The following is a 23,483-nucleotide window of genomic DNA, read 5'->3' as shown; positions in this document are numbered from 1 at the left end:
AGATGTTTGTCCCTATGGAGATGACACCAGGTTGTTAGGTTATTCTTGGTTCTATTTTCTCTCAGTTCTCATTTGCTGCCTGTCAGCTCTAAGCAGCTCCCCTCCTCAAATGCATCCTGCCTGTGATTTGCCATAGTGTGAAAACCAGAATTCTAGAAACACAGAATTCTAGAGATAGAGCTTTGAGCTTGTTAAAATCTAGTAACAAAGATGAAAAACAAAAAACCACCTCAAGTTAATTACCAACTGACCCTATCAAACAAAAGTGTGACCAGAGAGAATTAGGGGAGGGGCTGCTGGCAGCCCAGGCAATTACTTCCTCCAAGACTAGGAAAATTTCTAAGGACCCATCCCTTTCATTTGCCTGCAGGAAGTGGTCCTCACACCTCATGAGGTGTGGCTTCCATGATTCTTTCTTGTGTCGCACTTCCTATCTCCCCTCACCTGTCTGATACTGCCCCAGGCGACAATAATAAAACCTACAGCTGAGGTTTAAAAGAATACGCACTATAGGTTCATTTCACAGGAACAAAGAAATAACTGCAAAACTTCCTCAAAGTGGATTCACAGGAATATCTAGAATAATAATGCAAATATTTAGCACAATTACCCAAAGTAACATATACTTACAGTTAAAATAAACAAGGAATCCAGGCTGTACAAATTAGGGAATTCTAATTTTAACTAACCATTCTCCTGGCACTTCTCAAATATCCCAAGCTCCCTTGTAACGCAGCTGCCTTTCATTTTAAAAACGGGGACTGGGGTTCCACTAACTAAAAACAGACTAGCAAACAGTGGATTTAGGGCCTAAGACCTGGGTGCTAGGCGTAGGTCTAGCACATCCTAGCCATGAAACCTTTATCTCCCTCCGCTTCTCTGGTTTCTTCACCCATATCCTGTCCTACATAGTAAAATCACTGTTAACAACACTGAGGGATTCTAAACAAGTGAACAGTATGATCTCTGTTTCAGAAATCACAGGGGGCACAGAGGTGATACTTGACAGGTAGACCAATCAAAAAGCTACGGAATAAAACAGATGGTGTGCCTGGGTGGCTCAGTCGGTTGAGCGTCCAACTCTTGATTTTGGCTCAGGTCATGATCCCGTGGTTCATGGGATCAAGCCCCACATTGGGCTCCATGCTAAATGTGGAGGCTGCTTAAGATTCATTCTCTCTCTCTCTCTCTCTCTTTCTCTCTCTCTCTCTCCCTCTGCCCCTCTCCCCTGCTCATGCTCTCTTTCTCTAAAAATAAATGAAATGAAATGAACTAAAATATAAAATAAAATAAAATAAAAATAAAATGCTATGGAACAAAAGAGACCATGGCAATAGCCCAGGCAGATAGCAAGACCTGACCTATGATTACATAGATGAATAGAAACAAAATGAGATGAAACATTAGAAAGTAGAATCAATAAGATGAGCAACCTTAACTTGGTGGGGTACAGCACCTACTGGAATGTTGGTAAAGTTATTTTCTATGACATCATTACTATTACTGAAAACAAAACAGACCTTAACTGATGGGGGTCATTAAAAAAAACAAAAGTACAGAACACTGTCATACACATCTGATTTGTCGTCTTAGCGAAGAGCAGGGGACTCAACTGCCTTGAGGCTGAAATCTGTTATCAAAAGAGTGGTCCTGATCACACAGAAAAAGAGTGTGTCCCCACATGTTTTTAGCTGTGCACAGGGCTGCTATGTTTACACTATACCAAATACAAATATGGTCATGATTTTATTTTTTTAAAAGGCACTTTCACAATAGCCAGAAGTTGGTAACAACCCAAATACCCAACAGATGAACAAACAAATATGGCATATACACACAATGGGATATTATTCAGTCTTAAGAATGAAGGAAGTTCTGTCACGTGCTACAACATGCATGAACCCTGAGGACATTATGCCCAGTGAAATAAGGCAGTCATAACCACACGAACACTGTATGATTCCACTCATATGAAGTCCCTAGAGTAGTCACTCATGGAGACAGAAGACAGAACGGTGGTCACAGGTGCTGGGAGTGGAGAGTCACCATTCAGGAGGTACAGCTTCAGCTTTGCAAAATAAAGAGTTCTGAAGATGGCTGGTGGTGAGGGCTACATAACAATGTACTTAATGTTACTGAACTGACATTCGATAAATCACAATGGATATAAAAATATATACATATATAATTTGCCATCCTAACCATTTAAGTGGTTAAAGAGACCATGGCAATAATCCAGGCAGATGACAAAGCCACTGCAGAAAGCAGTCCTCACAAATCCTGAGGTCTGGTTTCCACAATTCTTAAAAATGGCTAGGACAGCAAATTTTATATTATGTGTATTTTACCACAATTTAAAAATAAAGAATAGGGGCGCCTGGGTGGCTCAGTCGGTTAAGCGTCCGACTTCAGCCAGGTCACGATCTCGCGGTCCGGGAGTTCGAGCCCCGCGTCGGGCTCTATGCTGATAGCTCAGAGCCGGGAGCCTGCTTCAGATTCTGTGTCTCCCTCTCTCTCTGCCCCTCCTTCACTCACTCTCTGTCTCTATCAAAAAATGAATAAATGTTTAAAAAAAAAAAAGAATAAAAGCAGGGCACTTACCTCTCCATCAGCTGCCAGAGCCATTGAATGATGTGAGCCACAAGCTACTTCAACCACTTGCTTGATCAAGAGATTGGTACAGACTTGGATGGGAGCAATGCCTTGGTTGGTCGTCCCATTCCCAAGCTGGCTATATCCATTGTGGCCCCAGGCATAAACAACTCCATCTATACAAGACGGCCACACACAAAGAATCAACTCAGGAAGGAATGGTAACCCCTGTACTTTCTTTCCCAGACTTTACACAACTCATTCTCCAACCTTCGTTTCCTTCCATTGCCTCCTTCTCCCTATAGAGTAACCACTGATGAGGGGTAAAGGAAAGAAGGACAAATGAGAAAACAGGATAGACAAATGTAAAATCATTCAAGCAAGGACTTAATACAAGCAAAGAAATAAGATCAGCTTTATGGTCAAAAGTCAGTTTATATATACAAAAATTAGACTTCCTGAACACACTGATTCATCTCAGTGGTTTCTGTGTCAGGTACCAAGCAAAAAGTAGAAGACATAAGAAAGCTTAACACTAATCTTAACTATCATTTTGCCAAAAATCAGGGAACCGTTCGTGTGTCTGTGAGAGAGTGAGAGAGACTCTCCCTCACAAAGTACAGAGGAAAAGAGGTATACTTTTTGTATATACTACATACAAAAATCCAAAAGCTTCTCTCAAACAGACTATTACTGGCATCAAATCTGGCTCAATTTCTCTCTAATGACTTTATCTTTTTGGGATTCTGACAGAAGTAACTTTTCGGTTTTGTGTCCTCTGTAGAAGTACCAATGTTTCATGCATTTCCTCACATAGCATGCCTAAGTATCAAGAGTAGATACCCTCAAGTTATACACTCTTTTCATGTCTTTCCCATGGTAGTAAAACATCCTGACCTGTTAAGGACAATCTAGACCTGGAAATAATGGTATCTGAGAGCAAGAGCAGGAATCCAAGTGTTACCATGAGGCTGCTAACTCACTGAAATGGTCCCTGAGCAACCAGGGGAAAGGTACTCATAATTAAGTAGGTTTCTGATTATCTAATCTAGAATTTGATTATGTGTGGCTCACAAGAGGTCTTCCCTATTACAGAAATTAAGACAGAAACCATAAATGGGAAATTTCATCCTAAGAAGGATGAGGCCATAGATTGAAAAAGTGTAATACCTAAAGAAGATCCACAATATCACGGTAAAGTTATATCAGGCGATAGAAATGTCCAAACCTATGAGTGTTTTCATTCCTAAGAGACAGAAAAATAGACTTGAACAAATAGAAATACATACCTTGTTCTCGGATAATAAAACTCAGTATCATAAAGGTACTAGTTTTTCCTCTGTAAATTGGTAAATTTAAAATAAAAGGAATGAAATGATAAGTTACTTTTTGGAGCTAAACAAACTGATTAGAAAGTTCATTGGGAAGAACAAATGAGAATAGAAAAACTCCAAGAAAAGAAGCAAGAAGACAGCTCTACCAGTTATTAAAACCTATAAAAAATGCCTAAAACTAAAATTAATACTAGGTCAAAGACAGAAAAACCAGTGGAATGAAACTGAAGTTCTAGAAATAAACCAATTGCATAAAGAAATGAAAGCTATGTCATTTGGTGAAGAGACACTTCTCCAAAGACGACATCCAGATGGCCAACTGACACATGAAAAATGCTCAACATCACTCATCATCAGGGAAATACAAATCGAAACCACAATGAGATACCACCTCACACCTGTCAGAATGGCTAACATGAACAACTCAGGCAACAAAAGATGTTGGCAAGGATGCTGAGAAAGAGGATCTCTTTTGCATCGTTGGTGGGAATGCAAGCTGGTGCAGCCACTCTGGAAAACAGTATGGAGGTTCCTCAAAAAACTAAAAACAGAACTATCCTACGACCCAGCAACTGCACTACTAGGCATTCATCCAAGGGATACAGGTGTGCTGTTTCGAAGGGACACCCCCATGTTTATAGCAGCACTATCAACAATAGCCAAAGTATGGAAAGAGCCCAAATGTCCATCGATGGATGAATGGATAAAGAAGATATGGTATATATATATATACACAATGGAGTATTACTCAGTAATCAAAAAGAATGAAATCTTGCCATTTGCAACTACATGGATGGAACTGGAGGGTATTATGCTAAGTGAAATTAGTCAAAGACAAAAATCATATGACTTCACTCATATGAGGACTTTAAGAGACAAAATAGATCAACATAAGGGAAAGGAAACAAAAATAATATAAAAACAGGGAGGGGGACAAAACAAGAGACTCCTAAATATGGAGAACAAAACTGATGGTTGCTGGAGGGGTTGTGGGAGGGGGGATGGGCTAAATGGGTAAGGGGAATTAAGGAATCTACTCCTGAAATCATTGCATCACTATATACTAATTTGGATGTAAATTTTAAAAAATAAAGTTAAAAAAAAAAAGCTGTATAATTTGCGGGAGAAAGGACTTTTTACAAATTGGGTTGAGATACCTGTGTCAGATTGAAAAATTAGATTCATTCATCACATAGTAACTTCCTAATGAGTCAAAAATTTAAATGTGGAAAATAGGGGCGCCTGGGTGGCTCAGTCGGTTGAACGTCCGACTTCGGCTCAGGTCATGATCTCCCAGTCTGTGGGTTCAAGCCCCGCGTGGGGCTCTGTGCTGACAGCTTGCTCAGAGCCTGGAGCCTGCTTCTGATTCTGTGTCTCCCTCTCTCTCTGCCCCTCCCCCACTCATGCTCTGTCTGTCTGTCTGTCTGTCTCTCTCTCTCTCTCTCTCTGTCAAAATTAAATAAACATTAGGGGCGCCTGGGTAGCTCAGTCAGTTAAGCATCTGACTTCAGCTGGGTCATGATCTCACGGTCCGTGGGTTTGAGTCCCGCGTCGGGCTCTGTGCTGACAGCTCCGAGCCTGGAGCCTGCTTCAGATTCTGTGTCTCCCTCTCTCTGACCCTCCCCTGTTCATGCTCTGTCTTTCTCTGTCTCAAAAATAAATAAACATTAAAAAATAATAATAATAATAAAATAAATAAACATTAAAAAAATTTAAATGTGGAAAATAAAACCATATAAGAATTAGGAGGAAAAAAATTAGTCAATTCCTCCATAACCTGGGCATAGGGAAAACTTTCCTATGATTCAAAATCAGAAGCAACAAAAGGAGTGATAAATCTAGCTACATATTTTCTAAACTTTACATAGAAAACACATGGGCAAAGAAAAAAATTAAATATTAAGAGAAATATTTCTACTTTATTATTACTAAGAGACAATATCTCTATTACAAAAAGAGCTTTTAAAAGTACAAAAGAAAAAGACCAAGAACCTGCTAGAAATATGAATTGATGATGGTGCACAATGGAAAAAAATGTGAATGACTCAACCACATGAAAAGACACTCAACTTCACTCCTAGGAAGAAAATGCAAATTCAGAAGAAGGGACTCCTACTCAACCCGGCTACTACCATCGCCAAATGCCTGCTGTGCCATTAAAAAAAAAAACAATGCAAAAACAAAACAACAAAAAATCGCCCTTTTACAGAAACTAACTAGGTATTTGGTATCAAGGTGACTCCAGCAGACCGTTTCATCCTGGAAAGAGCAGCTGTTCACATTAACAGAAATCAACATATAACCGGGGTACATGTTTCCTGCCCACAAGGCCTCAGCTAGCACAACAATATGAGGTATTTAATCCACAGAGTATTTGATTCCACAAAATATCTCCTCAGACCAAGGGATCCACTTTATTAGCAAAAGAGATGTAGCAGTGCTCACATGGCCATGGGGTTCCTGGTCCTATATCATACACTGTAACATCTAAAAGATGTCAGCTTGACACAACAATGACAAGCTGGCTGAAGGCACAGCTGATGCGTCAGCCTGGAGATGAGATGGTGTGAGGATGGGATGCTAAGCTCCAGGCACAGATTCTAACTCAGTGACCACTACGTGGTGCTGTGTCCCTAACAGGTGGAATACATGCATCCAGGAACCAAAGTGGATTATATGAGTGACCCAACTGACCAACATTCCCAGCAACCGACTTGGGGAATCTGAGCTTCCTGCCCCTGCAATTGTAGGTTCTATAGGTTTAGAAGTCCTGGTTCCCTAAGCAGAAACACTTCCACTAGGAACACAGCAGGAATCCCACTGAACTTTAAGTTACGGCTGCCATAGGCCCTCTGTAGGGGCCTGACTGTTCTTTCCCTCAGTCAAAGAACCAACAGGAAAAAAGAGGAGTCCCTTCCTGACAGGGGCAACTGACCTAGTTGGCAGAAAGAGGTAGAACTGCTATTATATAATGGAGGCAAGAGAGGAATATGCTTGGCAAGGAGGTGAAACTTGGTGCTTTTGGTGCACATTTGCCCAACAGTACTGGTAAACAGAAATGTACAGCAGCCATGGCCAGAGTACAGCATGGTTAAGGGCCTGTAACCCTCAAGGATGAGAGTCTGGATCACACACTCAGATTAGCCCCCTGAGCCACATGCTAGCCAAATGTGAAGAGAATCTAAAAGGAGTGCTGGAGGAGGGAGGCAATGAGTATTAGTTGTGGCCATGAGACCAGCTGCATGCAGCACAGAGGCTGTAATTCATCCCACTAACAGTCTTCCAGGAAGTCTTTCCTAGGAAAAGAGGCCCACTAGAATCCTGGAGGAGCTACACCCCAAACATACAGGAAGCCATGGATCTGAGCACTGCAGGGGAGAGAATGAGTGAACGTTGTGCAGGGTCACCCAGATGACCCTCAGGATCAAGGACCTTATTCCCCAGATGCTGGGACTGCTGCCAGCTGCTTGTTCTCAGCCATCAGTCCTCTCCAGATTTGCACCTGGCAATCACCTTCAATATATCAGTTTACTATTTTAAAATAGTGTATGAACATATTTCTTCCCTTTTCACTTGATAAAGCATAGGAAAAGTGAGCTTCTTGAGATGGCTCTTAGTTCCAATTTCCCGGGGAAGCTTTCAAAGCAACCCCATTCAACTGGGCACCAGCACCCACTTTGCCTAGCCCTACTCTTGCCACACCATCTCTGACAAACAAGGGATGAAGCTTCAGGATCACTTGAGGTTCAAGAGGTGAACAAAATGACCAAACAATGAGAGTGAAACCATACCAGGCTAGAAGGGAGAGTGGGGAGTGGGGAGAGCATGGGAAAGGGACAGCACAGAGAAGCACCCCATGAGGTTCTGGCCTTCAAGAGAACGCAGCTGGCCTTCAGAGACCGGACACGGATTGGAGAAGTGATCAGAAACAACTAATTTTATAGGTAACCTAATTTAACTTACTTTAAAAGACAAAAAAATCCTCAAGCCCTAGGTCTGTATGTAAAGCAATAATACTAAGTGAATATAGATCTTCAGAGTAGTCACCAGATGGGAGTAGATTTTTTTTTTTTAAAGGTGCCTCATGCAGCGCCTCATCTGGGTATGTCTGGAGTCTTGGAAGCCTGACTACCCTACGTTCTCCTACAAATGGACCTTGAGAGCTTGTCTGGAGGCTCTAGCAGGGGAGCACAGCTACCTGCATACCCTTGACTGAAGAAAGGACCTCCTCCATCGGGGAAGGTCGTCCTCTTCCACCAAGTGCCAGCTTTGGGAGGGACACACACATGGAGCAGGTAAGGGAAAAAGGGGACGCCCGCCTACCCAGCCAGATAAGCCGTATCAACTCTGGCAATCAATGCAGTGACAGACGTCACAGCCAGATTGCTCTCACATCCTAGATTTTCAATGTAATAATGTAGTATTGATCAAAACATTCCTAAAATGTCTTTTAGAAATAGCTCACAAGTCAGTAAAGCATGGAGAATTGAATTTATTCTGTCCCCAAATCCTACTGAAACGATAGTGAAGGGGGAAAAAAAAAGGCATAGACAGTTGAGGACAAAAAGAACAATAAAGAAGGGGGGTGCCTGGGTGGCTCAGTCGGTTAAGTGTCCGACTTCAGCTCAGGTCATGATCTCACACTGCTTGTGAGTTTGAGCCCCGCGTCAGGCTCTGTGCTGACAGCTCGGAGCCTGGAGCCTGCTTCGGATTCTGTGTCTCCCTCTCTCTCTACCCCTCCCTCACTCATGCTCTGTGTCTCTCTCTCTCTCAAGAATAAATAAAACATTAAAAGGTTAAAAAAAAGAGAGAATAAAGAAGAAAATGCAACTGGAGAGAGGTCAACAAAATTTTGGAAGATAGGAAGCAGGTGGGTGTGGTAACACAGCCAACCAGAGAAGGTGACACGTACATCTGCAAAAGAAGAAGCCAGTCACAGCCCTGGAATCTCGGGAAGGCCCAGGGACTGGAGAAAGTAGGCAACAAGGAAATGATTTAAGGGCCAGTGTAACTAAGAACAGAAGCAGTCAGACCCCAAATCCTCATCCTCTTCCTGTGGGGTCAGGAAGCTTGTACAAGACAAGAGGCCTACAGCACTTACTAGCTGTGAATTTCTTACTGTAACTGTACTACAGCCCAACTTCTCCCTCTGCCCAAACCTCCTTCCCTCCCTTCTCCCACATAATACGACAAAAAAAAAAAAAAAAAAAGAGATAGGAGAATAATCTAAAGAAGCCCTGAAGACAGCTGTGAGGCACTGTAGTGAGGAAAGCAGAAGTGGAAGTCCAGTACCGAACAGTGAGATAGATCCTTGCCCTTCCTCTGCTAATGGAAAGCTGGCAAAAAAAAAAAAAACCCATATCCAGGTCCGGAATCTGGAAGATTCCACCCTACGGAAGCTCATATACTGACATTGGGAGTGACACTGGAAGCATCCCTAATGCAGCAGTTATTATCTCCCTAAAGTGAAACTCAGTGCTTGACAAGCCCCACCCATGAATCCAGTATTCCCAGCATGTAGATCAGGGCCTGTGTCCCACCTGTGGACAGCCCACCAAGGATCACAAATTTTTGGTTTTTTTTTTTTTTTAATGTTTATTTACTTTTGAGAGAAAGAGAGAGAGGGAGTGCAAGTGAGGAAGGGGCAGAGAGAGAGACAGACAAACAGACAGACAGACAGAATGTGAAGCAGGCTCCAGGCTCTGAGCTGTCAGCACAGAGCCCAATGTGGGGATAGAACCCACAAATCGTGAGATCATGACCTGAGCCCAAGTTGGACACCTGACTAAGTGCCCCGTAAAGAAAGCCTCTAACAAGAAAAGTCAGAGCCCAAAGCAAAAAAGAAGCAATCTGGGAGGAAAAAAGGAAGCAGAGAGCAGAGGATGACTTGAAAGTAACCTATACCAGCTCAGAGAATGTAGTGAGGCCATGAAGCAGGACACGAAGCTCTAGAAAGGCACATTCAGAGAACAAAAAAGAGAATGGGGGAATGTAACAGCAGAAATGTGAACATGTGAGAGAAGAGGTATAAGATAAAGCTGAAGAAATTTCCCAAAAAGTAGATTGGAGCAAAAATAAAAGTAAGTTAAGAGGGTCAGTTCAGAATCCTCTAACTTCCTTCTAAGAAAAATTCCAAGAAGACAACAGAGAAAACAAAGAAGGGGAATTACCCATGAAATATGACAAGAAAATATTCTAGAGAAATGAAGGAATTTCCAGACTGAAAGTCAACAGAATGATCAATACAATAAATTAAAAATCATCTACATGAGTACATAACCATGATTTTTTCAGAAAACTGGGAACAAAGAAAAGATCTCTAAAGCTTCCAAAGAGGAAAAAACAGTCATATGCAAAAACAGCTAAAGTGGGGGCGTCTGGGTGGCTTAGTCGGTAAGCGTCCGACTTTAGCTCAGGTCATGATCTCATAGTCCGTGAGTTCGAGCCCCGTGTCGGGCTCTGTGCTGACAGCTCAGAGCCTGAAGCCTGTTTCAGATTCTGTGTCTCCCCCTCTCTCTGCCCCTCCCCTGCTCTGTCTCCGTCTCAAAAATAAATAAAAACATTTTAAAAAATCAAGAAAACAAAAAATAAACAAAAAACCCCAGCTAAAGTCAGAATGGCATCAGAATCTCAAAAGAAACCTGAAACTCAAGAGGCACAATAACTTCAAAATTCTGAGGAAATAGGATTTTCAATCAGGAATTTTAAGCCCAGCCAAACCAATGGGCAATCTGCGTGAATAAAATAAAGACATTTTAAGAGCGTCTCAAAGATTTCTCTCACTCTCTTCCTTGGGAAGCTACTAGAGAAAGTGTTTCACTCAAATAAAGGTATAATCCCAGGAGGAAGACACAGGACACAAGAAATAGGGCATCCAGAAAGGACAAAGTTCACGATGATGGTGAATGAAGTTCTAGGCTGACGGCCGTGCGGCAGGCTGGAACACAGGGACGGAGGGCTCCAGAGATATCTGGATGAGCTCAGAAGTGCTGAGACACAACACTGCTGTATAGACCAGTTTGCACATAATGACAGACATTTAGAAAAACGGGTGAATGAACCTCAGGAAAACAAACAGTGGTACAGAAAGGCGATGGTTCAGCTATAAACCACACTTACAGAGTCCTACTAATGTAAATATCGATTTAACTAAAATGGTGATATCACTATATTGAAAGGATCAGGGGAAGGAAGGAAGGGGAAATAAAGCCAACTGCTATCTGCCATTATAAAAAGTGGAAGGATAATATCTAAAATTGAAAATTCAGAAAGAACAGTTGTAAGCATGTTAAAAATACGAGATTAAACATCTGAAGGAGTTAAAAGTGGTTCCTTCTGAAGAACAGTTTCTAAGCTGAAGAGGGGTGAGGCAGAGGTCCTTCTGCGTTTTACTAAAAGCCATAAAATATTTGATGGTTTAAAGTGTTCATTTGTTTTACAACTATTTGACTATATAGTCAAATTAAAACTATTTGACTATATAACATGCACAATATATGTACTATACATCTGAATGTAGAGCATGTTTAAAATATGTAAGTGGCATATCAAAATTAACAAAAAAGAAAAGTATTCCCACAAGAAAATCAGTTATTATATTTATATTTTTATGTTATGTTTATGTATGCTTATCTTTATTGTAACACTCAAGATGGTTAACTCTGTATGTATGCTCTGACTCTGAAAATAATTCCAAGAGTTGTAATTTCCTAAGGTCACCACTTTGTAGAAAACCAAGAATTTAAATGCATATGTTTTAGTGTGTTTGCTCTAAAAAACTGCCCCAGTTTTTTACAGTCAGAAATCAATGACTAGTTAAGATTGATATTTGTTAGGAAAAAAATCAAATCATTAGGTCATAACAGATGACAAGCAGAACCAGTCAGCAAAGTAGTAACCGCTTGAAAGAGCCAGTGTGATGCCAGAAAGCATGGTTACACAACACGGAAGTGAGATCATCACCTCATTATGCTCAATACCAGTTATATTCTCACTAGACAATCACTCTCAGATCTGGATCTCACAGCTTGAGACAGATCCAGACAACTTGGAGTGCATTCAGATAGGAGTTAGAGGTAATTAAAAAGCTCAATACTAAGACCTCTGGCAACACCCGAGGAAGCTGTGAAAGCTGTGATTCCTCAGTCTGGAGACCAGCAGAGAAACAAACAGAAAACTTCCCCACAGAAAGCAGAGGGCCTCTGCTAGAGAGACCACAAGAGTTAATGTGAATTTTAAGCACGTTTAAAATTCAAAGGGAAGATATAGGTTATATATAATAACCTATTTTCAGAGAGTTTTGGTTGCCCACAGTGGGGATAAATTACCAAAGAAGAAATGTATAGTCTTAATCTTGGGGAAGCAGAGATTAAAAGGAAAAGAATCTATCCTACATTCTTTCCATATGGCACACACATGAATGTCAGGGAATAAACTAAGATTTCTTAAATTTGAGGTTCAGAAACTACACACTGAAAGGGAAATCAGCATTATGTTGTCTTTATAAAAATGTACCAAGTAAAACCTGAAAGTTGCCCTTGCTAATATAAAACCAGTGAAAAACTAGGCTGAAGGCCCACTTCATCTGCTGTATCTAATCTTCCACAACTTTACGTAAGTATTCTAATGTTTGCCTAATTTGCAAACCGTACTCTGTTCCAGAGTTAGACTGAAATGTTTAACTTTTACCAGTTTGGTACAGTTCTCAGAAATTAAGAAATAAACCATTCAAGATTATTTCAAACGGCCCCATCTCCCCTTAGCTTAGAATCAATACTTGATTTCTCACAAACTGAAAAGCTGACTTTGTTCCCTCTTTACCTTCAGTGCTGAGAAGAACATGTGGTCCACTCCCATAACTAAGGCTTTTAATCTTCTTTCCACATAAGGCTTCCAGCTTTTTGGGTACAAGTGTACTCTGGTTATCTCCAGTTCCTAGACAGTTACTATAGTTCAGTCCAAATACAAAGACCTAGAAAACAAATAGTTTTGTCTGAATCACTCGTACTAAAGTTATACAAAGGCTCCCCTCTCCACCCTGAAAATAAGACACACTCAAGTTCAGTGTGACAGCTCAGTAGGTAGAAAGAGACTGATCAGATGAAGAAAAATTCAACCTGTGCTGACATTACTTCAGTTGCAGAATGTTTGGCTGTACTATGAAATTCAGACTAGTACAGGGTTGAGGGGTATCAAATCAAGAAACTGCAAGAAGAGAGAAATTACATCAAAGACACGGTCTTCTAGAATTTCAGGTTCTTTTATCCACAACCTTTTCAGAAGACAAGGAGGGGGGCCTTGCTGGATACATCTAGGATACTGGTAGGAGAAAGACTGGTGGGAAAGGTAAGGGCTAAGGGAATAAAGAACCAAAAAAACATACCAGGGAAAGTGAAATGAATGTGTCTATGGATCTTCCACTGAAAATATTTCAAAACAGAGACCGATATGAGTAAGCTTGCATTTTGGAAAGATCAACTGGCCACAACCTTTTCTTGGTCTTCAAACTGCACATTTTTTTTTTTCAACGTTTATTTATTTTTGGGACAGAGAGAGACAGAGCATGAACGGGCGAGGGGCAGAGAGAGAGGGAGACACAGAATCGGAAACAGGCTCCAGGCTCTGAGCCATCAGCCCAGAGCCCGACGCGTGGCTCGAACTCACGGACCGCGAGATCGTGACCTGGCTGAAGTCAGACGCTTAACCGACTGCGCCACCCAGGCGCCCCCAAACTGCACATTTTAAAGCTCACCCCCTAAAATTACACTCTGGGTTTTGAGAGATTCTTACCTCATCATTGTCAGTAACGTACAGTGCTTCATTGGCTGAGGTGCCAAAGACACATGCTTTCCGAATAGATGCAATTTCTTGAGGTGAGAGCAGAGTGAAGATTGGCCACTTTCCTACATCCACCATGACTCTGACTTCAAGTAATTCCTATAAATAAGCTGACATCTCTGCTACGACAAAAAGAATACCAAGGGAAAATCAACCACTATGCTAACTTAAAAAAAAAAAAAAAGACACTGTTAATAAAAGGAAATAAAAGCTAATTCCAAAAGAAACAGTTACCTCTGGTTGAATGGATCACTCACTTTCCCCAGCAACCTGTCCAATCCTTCCTCCACGGTCAAACCTGGGCCCTTCCCTGCAATGACAGGTACAACTTGCTAGAACCAGCTGTTTGTCTTGCCCACTTAAAGTCGGTGTTTATCTGTTACATACATGCTTATTTGCAACCAGACAGCAAATAATGGAGAGAAACCATGCTAACTGGATAGAACCAGGGTCTCTCATCAGGATTTTTTTCCTTAGAATATTGAGATAAAGGTTACAATACTAGTTTGTCTAAGACGGTGAATTCTTGCCTGAGAGAGAGGGAGAGGGAAAGTGTGTGTGTACCGTGAATGTTCTACAAATCAGAATCGTTACCTCTACCTCCCCACTCTCCCACCACCACCCCCAGGTTACACTCAAAGACCCCCATCTCTTGTAGAAAATCACTGCCACACAAAGCCACTGTTTAATGATGGGAATGGGACATCCCTCACTAAGTCTAGAGTGGCAAATATATTAAGAAGCACTAGACTAAGATATACTGAATGAAACATAAGTATTATATTCTGATCCTAATTTCTATGATTACATTTTCTACATAATTACAGATTGTATTTCACATTGAAAAAAGTTATTATATGAACAAGGGAAGACAATTCACCCTAATCTTGGTGTTCGAACTAATGACTACAGCCTTCATGCAAGTAGCAATTAGCTTAAATAGTATCCTATAAAAAGTAGACATATATTATATACGTTTCCATAAAATTCTAAACTTGACCTGTTTAAGGAGTTTTACACAAAGAATCCTGGTCATGGCCCCAACTTCTTCTAGGGTTAAAAAGTACTTCTAGAAATTCCAGGGAGGGGCACAGTCACAAAACCCTACCATGCCAAGTGAGTTTCCATTCTGGCTCTCACCTCTGGAAACTGAAATAGAACCAAACAGTTTATAAATACAACCAGGGTTTCCTAATGAGGTACAGAACTCTTGAAGTTCCTTCCTATTCACTCTCTTCTCAGACCTCTAAAAATAGCCAAGAGAACCAGGCTCAAGACCAAGGCGTTCCAGGCTCTAGCACCTCTGATAGCACCTAGAGACAGAGCCTATGGGGCTTAGGTATACTTAGCCAAAGCCTCAGTTTCCACCATCCAGGGAGATTTTTCACATCAGCACCAACTTGGATGACAAGGACCAGATAACTGCTAAGCCCCAAGAGTCACACACACATATTCAATAAGCATTAAACACGATCAGGACAGGCCAAACCCCACCATTACAGAGCCAGACTCCTGGAACATTTGAATGTTCTGAAAAGTGTGTGTGTGTGTGCATGTGTGTGAGCATGCACATGCTGGTGGGAACAGGTAAAAGATTTGGGGAAGGGCAAAAAATAAATACATAGGGGTGCCTTGGTGACTCGGTTGAGCGTCTGATTCTTGATTTGGGCTAGGATCATGATCTCATGGTTCATGGGTTCAAGCTCCATGTTGGGCTCCACACTGATAGCTGGGAGTGTGCTTGGGATTCTCTCTCTTTCTCTCTCTCTCTCTCTCTGCCCCTCCCCAGCTCTCTCTCTCAAAATAAATAAATTTTTTTACAAAAACTAATAAGCATGTTGAAAAAATGTGTTTGTTTATTTTTTTTATTTTTTTTTCAACGTTTATTTTTGCAACAGAGACAGACAGAGCGTGAACGGGGGAGGGGCAGAGAGAGAGGGAGACACAGAATCGGAAACAGGCTCCAGGCTCTGAGCCATCAGCCCAGAGCCTGACGCGGGGCTCGAACTCACGGACCGCGAGATTGTGACCTGGCTGAAGTCGAACGCTTAACCGACTGTGCCACCCAGGCGCCCCGAAAAAATGTGTTTCAACTGGTACCAAGAGGTAAAGGAAAGTAAGTTTCCCTATCATCCCTCTCTGACCCCCTCCTCAAAGGCCTTAAGAGTTAGGCCCTACTGTTAACAATTGTTTCTAATACCTTCCAGGGATAGTGTATGCTTACAAAATCATTATATGTATGTATGTGTAGAAGTCTTTTTTTCCCTTCTTAACAGTACATCTTGGAAACCATTCGATATGAGCATATGTAGACATTTTATTTCTTTTCAATGGTACTATATAATATTCCATTATATCAAGTTAACAATTTACCTGCTTCTACTGAGAGACTATTTAAGTCACTGCTAGTCTTTTCCTAACATAAACAATACTGCAATTATTGTCTACACATACTATTTTTTAATACATATCTTTTTTTTTTAATACACACATCTATAAGAAAAACTCCTAAAAACGGAACTGCTGGGTCAACATCTAATTGCTATTTTACCTTTAACAGCTATTTCAAATTGTCCTCTACTGAAATAACCCACAATGCATGGCAGCACCTGGTTACCCACATCCTTACCACAACAGCGGATTATCATGGTGTCTAAGTTTTCTTTAAACTTGATTCTCTCTTATGATGAGTGAAGCTGGGCATCATTTAAAAAAAATAATCACAATAACAGCAATAATAATAACTGACATTTCTTGAGCACTACATGCCAAGTACTGTTCTTAATATTTTACATCTATTAATTCATATAATCCTCACTTTACAGACAAGGAAATGGAAGCAAAGAGATTTTAAGATTTTGCCCAACCCAGGAAGTAGCTGAGTCAGGGCCTGAAGCCAATACAATCCGGAATTTGCACATGAACTGTTCACCTCATGGTTCAGAGCCCATGCGTCATCCTTTTACATAAAGTCCCTATTTTTTCTACTGGACTATTGTTCTTTGCTTTGTTCTTGATTTTTGTGTTCTTTGTATGGCAAGAGGATCGTTTTTTTGTTTTGTTTTGTTTTGTTTTGAGAGAGAGAGAGAATGAGCACAAGCCAGGGAAGGGCTGCGAGAGAAGGGGACAGAGGATCCGAAGCAAGCTCTGCCCTGATCAGGCTGAGAGCAGCAAGCACCATGCGGGGCTCAAACTTACAAACCCCTCCCCACCCCCAACCCCACAAGATCATGGACCTAAGTGATGTTGGATGCTCAACCTGGCCACCCAGGTGCCCTGGGGATGATCGTTTTAAATGCCCTGCCATGCCCAAATGGCCTGCCTTGTGCCTCTTACAAAACAGACAGGGAAAGGAGTCACCAGAAATGAAACAGTGCAAATGTCTATAAGCAGATGGATAAATGCCCCCCAAAAATCCAGAACTTTAATTTTCCTAGAATATGAAAATCCTAGAATATGAAATTTCCTAGCTAGTCCTCAAAATTTAATATTGTATGTAATATAGAATTTTAAATAGAGAAAAGGGGAGAGGGAATTAAATTTGCCAAAAAATGTGATTCACCACATTTAAAATTACAACACGAAAGGACAGTACCATTCAAACTTCTACAATTTCCTGGGGTGCCTGGGTAGCTCAGTCGGTTAAGCGTCTGACTTCAGCTCAGGTCATGATCTCGCAGTTCATGGATTCAAGCCCCACACTGGGTTCTGTGCTGACAGCTCAGAGCCTGCTTCAGATTCTGTCTCCCTCTCTCTGCCCTCCACTTGCGCTCTGTGTCTCTCCTTCTCAAAAATAAACATTAAAAAAAAAAAAAAAAACTTCTGTAATTTCCTGACAACCGTACAATTATTCTGAAGTCATTAATCAGTCACAGGCAACTCTGCCCCAAGGGTATGGTAATCTACTCAAAAGTCACCTTTCATAATGATGGCTTATTATATGAACGGAGTTTACCCACCGCAAAATTACTTGAGGCTTTACTTTACAAGATATCTTCCCAAAGACTTGTAATTTAGAAGTTAATATGAAACCAGGTCATATACACGTCCACACCCATCACAAAAGCAGAAAGCATCACCGATAGCCTTGGCATGGTGGAAAGCACTGAGAATCCTGAGGCATGTGTTTTATTCCCAGGTTGGCTTTTAATCAATCAGTGTGACATGCTACCTACCTTTCTGAGCCTGGGTTTCTCAAAAATCTGTCCCATAAAATTCAATAATGTGATGTTCAAGATGTAGTGAGCAAGCTACAGGGGATTTCTGAACGCATGAGAACATGTGCAGTAGTGCTGCCCAAGCAAGTAAGTACTCCTAGCAACACAATCCAGTGAAGTAAATAAAGACCAGGAAGGAAGAAACGAACAGTGACCAAGAACTGCAGAGACACTATGCTAGGCAGCTTCACATACACTATTTCCTTAAAAAAAAATTTTATGTTTATTTTAGAGAGAGAGAGAGAGAGAGAGAGAGAGAGAGAACAAGCAGGGGAGGGGCAGAGAGAGACGAGGACATAGAATCCAAAGCAGGCTCCAGGTTCCAAGCTGTCAGCACAGAGCCTGATGCAGGGCTCGAACTCACAAACTGTGAGATCATGACTTGGGCCAAAGTCGGACTTTTGACTGACTGAGTCACCCAGGCAGGCACCCCATACACTGTTTCATTTAATCTCCACAATAGTCTTGGAAGGAAGAAAGGTCAGAATCCATTCCTAGCAGATGAGGAATGAGGCTTGGAGGTGAAATGACTTCCCAAGTTCACACAGAGCAGTTAAGTGACATAGTCAGGACTCAACCCCCACCCCTCTGATACTTCTTACATCAGAGAACATCAGTTCTGCCCCTTCAGTGTCTCAACTTCTTCAACATTACTTCCTTCTGACTTTATTTTGTCTAATAATGTATACCAGCATCTGCTTTTTAAAATGTTTCAAATACAAAAAGTACTCCCCCCATCCCTCCCCCCAAAAATGTGTCACCAATATGCATCTATCTAGATTTGCCTGGTTAAACCTTGTGAATGTCACTTATTCCTTTCTTCTTCCAAAACCACTAGGAGGCAGGCCCTGGAGACCAAATGCTCCTCTGTCCTCAAGGAGTTCACAAGAGTGGATGAGCACAAGGTGCCTCCTTGGGCTACAGACGGCTAAGGGACAAAGCACGTCTTTATTAGTGCTCAATCTGTGCAGCTGATAACATGAACAGGGTATCCTCAGAATTCAGACAAGGTTCTCCAAGAGGTTTTATGGAGGTATTAAAACTCAAGATGTGCTATGTGCCGTACAGATAAGTCCTGAACTTGGGCACGTGGTATATCTTTTACTAAGGCAGTTTAATGCGAATGCAAATACCACCACCATTTTCTAATTGACTCAAAATTACCATCATTATCATTCCAATTAGATTACTGTGGTGAGAGGTTTAATTTCTCTATTTTCCTGGGGATAGTGGCACCTTTGCTAATATTAAGAAAATCATACTAAGGATCGTTCTATCAACTTCATATGTTTGACCCTCTACCACAAAATTACAGTGTGTATTAATATAGTATATTAATCCAAAAAGCTAAAGCAGGTGGAATCACTAGAAATTAATTAACATTTAATCTGTTATGAAAACTATATCAGACATATGAACGCTGTGGCTATCAACGACTCAGAAATATAAGGATCTGGGGCAACTGGGTGGCTCAGTTGGTTAAGTGTCTGACTTTGGCTCAGTTCATGATCTCGAGATTTGTAGGTTTAGGTCAGGCTCTCTGCTTTCAGTGCAAAGCCCGTTTTAGATCTTCTGTTTCCCTCTCTCTCTACCCCTCCCCACGCATGCTCTCTTTCTCCTCTCTCTCTCTCTCTCTCAAAAATAAACAAACATTAAAAAAAGAAAACAAATACAAGGATCTGTCACAAGGAGGGTAGTATTATGACAGCTCTGATGTCTTATAACATCTACTAAATTTGCCTAAACATGAAGTAGTATTAACATATTGGTTCTAATTGTATGGATTTCACTTTAAAGGAATATAAATATAGTTCAATTACATTTCATTTAAATCATCACTCCGGAGGTTGCAAAATAATTTAAATGTTTCAAACAGTAATATGTGCAGTTATTCTATTAATGTACTAAGGAGGTACTACTAACAGGGAAGAATCTTCAAAAGGCCTGATCAACCTAGGCCACCCTGGATAGGCACATACTTTGGTAAGTATTCAACAGTGATATAAGTGTCTTAAGAAAGGCAACCCAATGCCCTTCCTTCCATAGTACTAGGCATTCCTTAAATGAAGCATCCCAAGGGATATGCTAACAAAAAGCTAAACTATGAGCTTATTCCCATGTTAAACACAAAACAAACACAACACCCTGCAAAAAAACAAGCGTACCCTGTACAGCTTAGCTATGTTAGAAAACAATATGTACTATATGATTACAATTTTTTAAAGTGTAATACACACAGATAGAAGGATATATACACACCAAATGTATTTCTCTGGAGAGATTAGAGGTGACATTTTCTTTGTATATTTGTTCAAATATATTTCAAATTTCTATAACAAATATTTAGTGACCAAAAAAATCCCATTTATCATTGTAATGCTAATTATAACTACAATTTTATAATTCAAATAACTAAATTTGAATTATATTTACCCCTTTAAAAGTTGAAATAAGTATTCTTGCCTTAAGTTTACAACCTAGGGTGGCAGAGTATTCAGGCAAATCTGCAAAATGAATTATTAACATAAAATTACATGTAGAAAGCGGGAATGTAAAATGCTACAGCCAATGTAGAAAACATTATGTCAGTTCCTCAAAAATTAGACAGAATTACCATGTGGCCTAGCAATCCCACTTCTAGTATACACACAAAAGAACTGAAAGCAGGGCCCTGGAACAGATAGCTGTTCAGAGCAACATTACTCACAATAGCCAAAAGGTGAAAAGCCAAATATCCACCAACAGATGCCCGGATAAACAAAATGTGGTTATCTACATACAATGGAATATTATTTAGCCTTAAAAAGAAATGACTGATACATGCTATCACAGGGATGAACACTGAAGACATCATGCTAAATGAAACAAGCCAAACACAAGAGAACACAATTGTACGATTCCACTTACATGAGGTACCTAGCCTCATCAAATTCATTAGAGGCAGAAAGGACAGTAATAGCTGCCAGGGACCCAAGGGGAGAAGATAATGGGAAGTTATTGTTTAATGGATACAGAGTATTGGTTTGGGATGATGAAAAAGTTCTATGGAGACAGTGGTAACAGCTGCACAATAATATGAATATATTTGTCACTAAACTGTATATTTAGAAATGGTTAAAATAAGAAATTTTATGTATATTTTACCACATTTTTAAAAAATCAAATTATGATCCCATGGGTTTACAACAAACCCACAATAAACTCAAAGATATAGTTTTTTAATTAAATATAAAAGTGGTTCAGTCCTAAAAACTATTTTTGGAAAAGTACAATCACAATTCATTAAATCTGTCTTGGTAAGGCAAGTTCAGATTAGAGAAATCCTGAGTGAACATTTCTAAAAGATATATAGCCTTCTTAGGACTTTCCAGCATATACAGCTGAAATTCAAACTAAACCAACTAATTGTTATGATGACCAGTCCTCCCATGACTTGACTGTTAATCATAAAAATGAGTTGTAATTAGTCAATTATATTAATAACCTCTGAAGAACTTCAATAATCTTTTTTTCTTTTTGCAACATTTTTTCTGCCCATTATTTAGGAAGTACTTTCTTGTAAAAAGCATTGATATGTTCAGCCTCAGTTATCACTCACTGTGCATTAATAGGTGAATCAATAATTTTGTTTTGTTTTGTTTTGTTTTATGGAGATAAAGCAAGAGTAAAAGAACAGAAATGAGAAATGCAAGCAGAGGATGGAAAAGAGTTGTAACGTTCTGAGAGGACAACATGCCAACCCACTTGGATCTCCTTATTTTCTTTGACACTTGAAAATATATCCTATATTCCCACAGACTTCTTCTGCTTCCACTGGTAGTGTAGATCCAATTCCCATTCCCTGGGATGGCTTTTCCTAGCAACCAGCACTGTCCCTCAGAGAGCTAGAGCATGGAGAAGAAAAGGTTATTTTATTTTACACTCTGAAAGCAAATTTAGTCAAGAGGACAAACACAGACCTTCCAATTTTAGAAATCTACATTTAGAACTGGAAAACTAAAGGAGTAATGTAGCGACCAATCTTTTGATCCCTCTAAGAGCATATTTATTTTCCATTCCCCTAGTGCTAAAGGAAGGTGGGGAATGTTTTGCTTTACTGATTTAGCAAAAATATATTTGAATACATTTACAGAATTCAAAAAAACAGGAAATGGAGAAAACAGTACAGGAAAACTTTGTTTTTGATAACATAATGCTCTCAATATTAAACAACACTAGAAATTAAGAGTTATGACTTACAAGCATGTGGCTTCCACACAGATCTCAACCCTCGTTCCAACCAAAGGTAGCTGGCACAAAGGAGATGGACACAACCAATGGGACTGCACACCTCAGAACCTGTCTTCTGCTGACCTACAAGCTTGCTGAGGAAAAGAGGTCTGAATAGTGTGAACAACCCTGCAGAACTGGTTGGCACCAAGATTCTCTCTCTTCTTCTGGTGTCATTCTTAGGGCAGGGAGCGAGCCTGTATGATTTTTTATCATGGAAGCGGATTTTCTCACAGTAAACATAAAAGACTCTGAATGGCGAATCAATCTGTTTAAAAATGGGCTCTGCGTTCTTTACAAGATATAGCCTGGTGTGGACTATTTGAAACAGCTATGTCAAATATGAAAAAATATTTAACTGCAAAAAAAATTTATTTCAATTAAAGCACTGACATGTTCACTGAAGATCTCTAATAGGGTTTTTCTGTTTTCATAAACTCGATGGGTTTATTTGTTATCAGTTATTTGTTATCAGTTTAAATTGCTAAGCTGCCTTATAATAGGAATTTATTTATAGCTAATGAGCCATTGATAAAGTCTAAGATGCTTTACAAAATAAGCACTACTGTATGACAACGTGAACAAAGTAATAGCATATATTACTTCTTCTGACAATGACCCCACACACCAAGAAGGCTGGGGGAAATCATCAAGAGCAATACATTTACGTCCCTGCCTCTGAGGAGATTATGGTCTAATAGAAAGTCCAATCCTAGGAAGTAGAAGCCTAGAATACAAATACAGGTAGAGTAAGCAAACAATGGAATACAACATACAAATCTATAGTCTATGTGATACACGTTAATGTATATATGGAAAAAAATAGGTGCACAAAGGTTACAACTATATGAAAATTATATATCCCAGAAAACTGCTACATGAAATCCCAGAAATCAAATTCTTAGTGTTCTAGCAGATGATAAAATGTAAGCATTTCCTTAGTGAAGATTACCCAGTTTCCTGCAGGAATGAGGGCTTTTTATAGCTTTCTTCCTTTTTTACCAATGGAAGTTCCTGTCTGAGCACAAAAGACTTCAGTGTGTAGCCATCTTTCTCTGTTTTTGAGTATTATATTACAATGCCAGTAAGCCTTCCAAAGATAAGCTCTAAAGTTTTAGGTAAACTTCTGGGGTGCAACTTTACAACTTGTCATGTCATACATCTATACTACAGCAAAAGAAATTCAAAAAGACCTTTCAAGTTACAGAAGAGCCAAATGTTAACTCTCATCAAT

At 40.1% G+C, this 23,483-nt stretch overlaps 1 protein-coding gene across 11 annotated transcripts in view; it reads right to left on the bottom strand.

Annotated features, from left to right (window-relative positions):
- The window catches only part of RCBTB1 (RCC1 and BTB domain containing protein 1), a 103,065-nt gene that overhangs the window by 20,408 nt on the left and 59,174 nt on the right, over positions 1 to 23,483 (bottom strand). For 6 of the 11 annotated variants that reach the window (XM_040448364.1, XM_040448365.1, XM_040448366.1 and 3 more), the window contains 4 exons: positions 13,998 to 14,073; positions 13,716 to 13,882; positions 12,747 to 12,897; positions 2,602 to 2,768 (listed from right to left, as the gene is read on the bottom strand). In XM_040448364.1, coding sequence (XP_040304298.1) covers positions 2,602 to 2,768; positions 12,747 to 12,897; positions 13,716 to 13,841 — 444 coding nt within the window. In that variant the 5' untranslated portion in view covers positions 13,842 to 13,882; positions 13,998 to 14,073. Of the gene's footprint in view, positions 1 to 2,601; positions 2,769 to 12,746; positions 12,898 to 13,715; positions 13,886 to 13,997; positions 14,074 to 17,358; positions 17,454 to 23,483 lie in introns of those variants that run through there. The other 5 variants (XM_040448363.1, XM_040448372.1, XM_040448371.1 and 2 more) reach the window with 4 other exon arrangements.

The sequence above is a fragment of the Herpailurus yagouaroundi genome, unplaced genomic scaffold (genome assembly GCF_014898765.1).
Source record: "Herpailurus yagouaroundi ecotype Mexico unplaced genomic scaffold, PumYag 197, whole genome shotgun sequence".
NCBI lineage: Eukaryota > Metazoa > Chordata > Mammalia > Carnivora > Felidae > Herpailurus > Herpailurus yagouaroundi.
The sequence above is the reverse complement of the archived record's forward strand: the minus strand, read 5'-3'. Positions and strand labels throughout refer to the sequence as shown.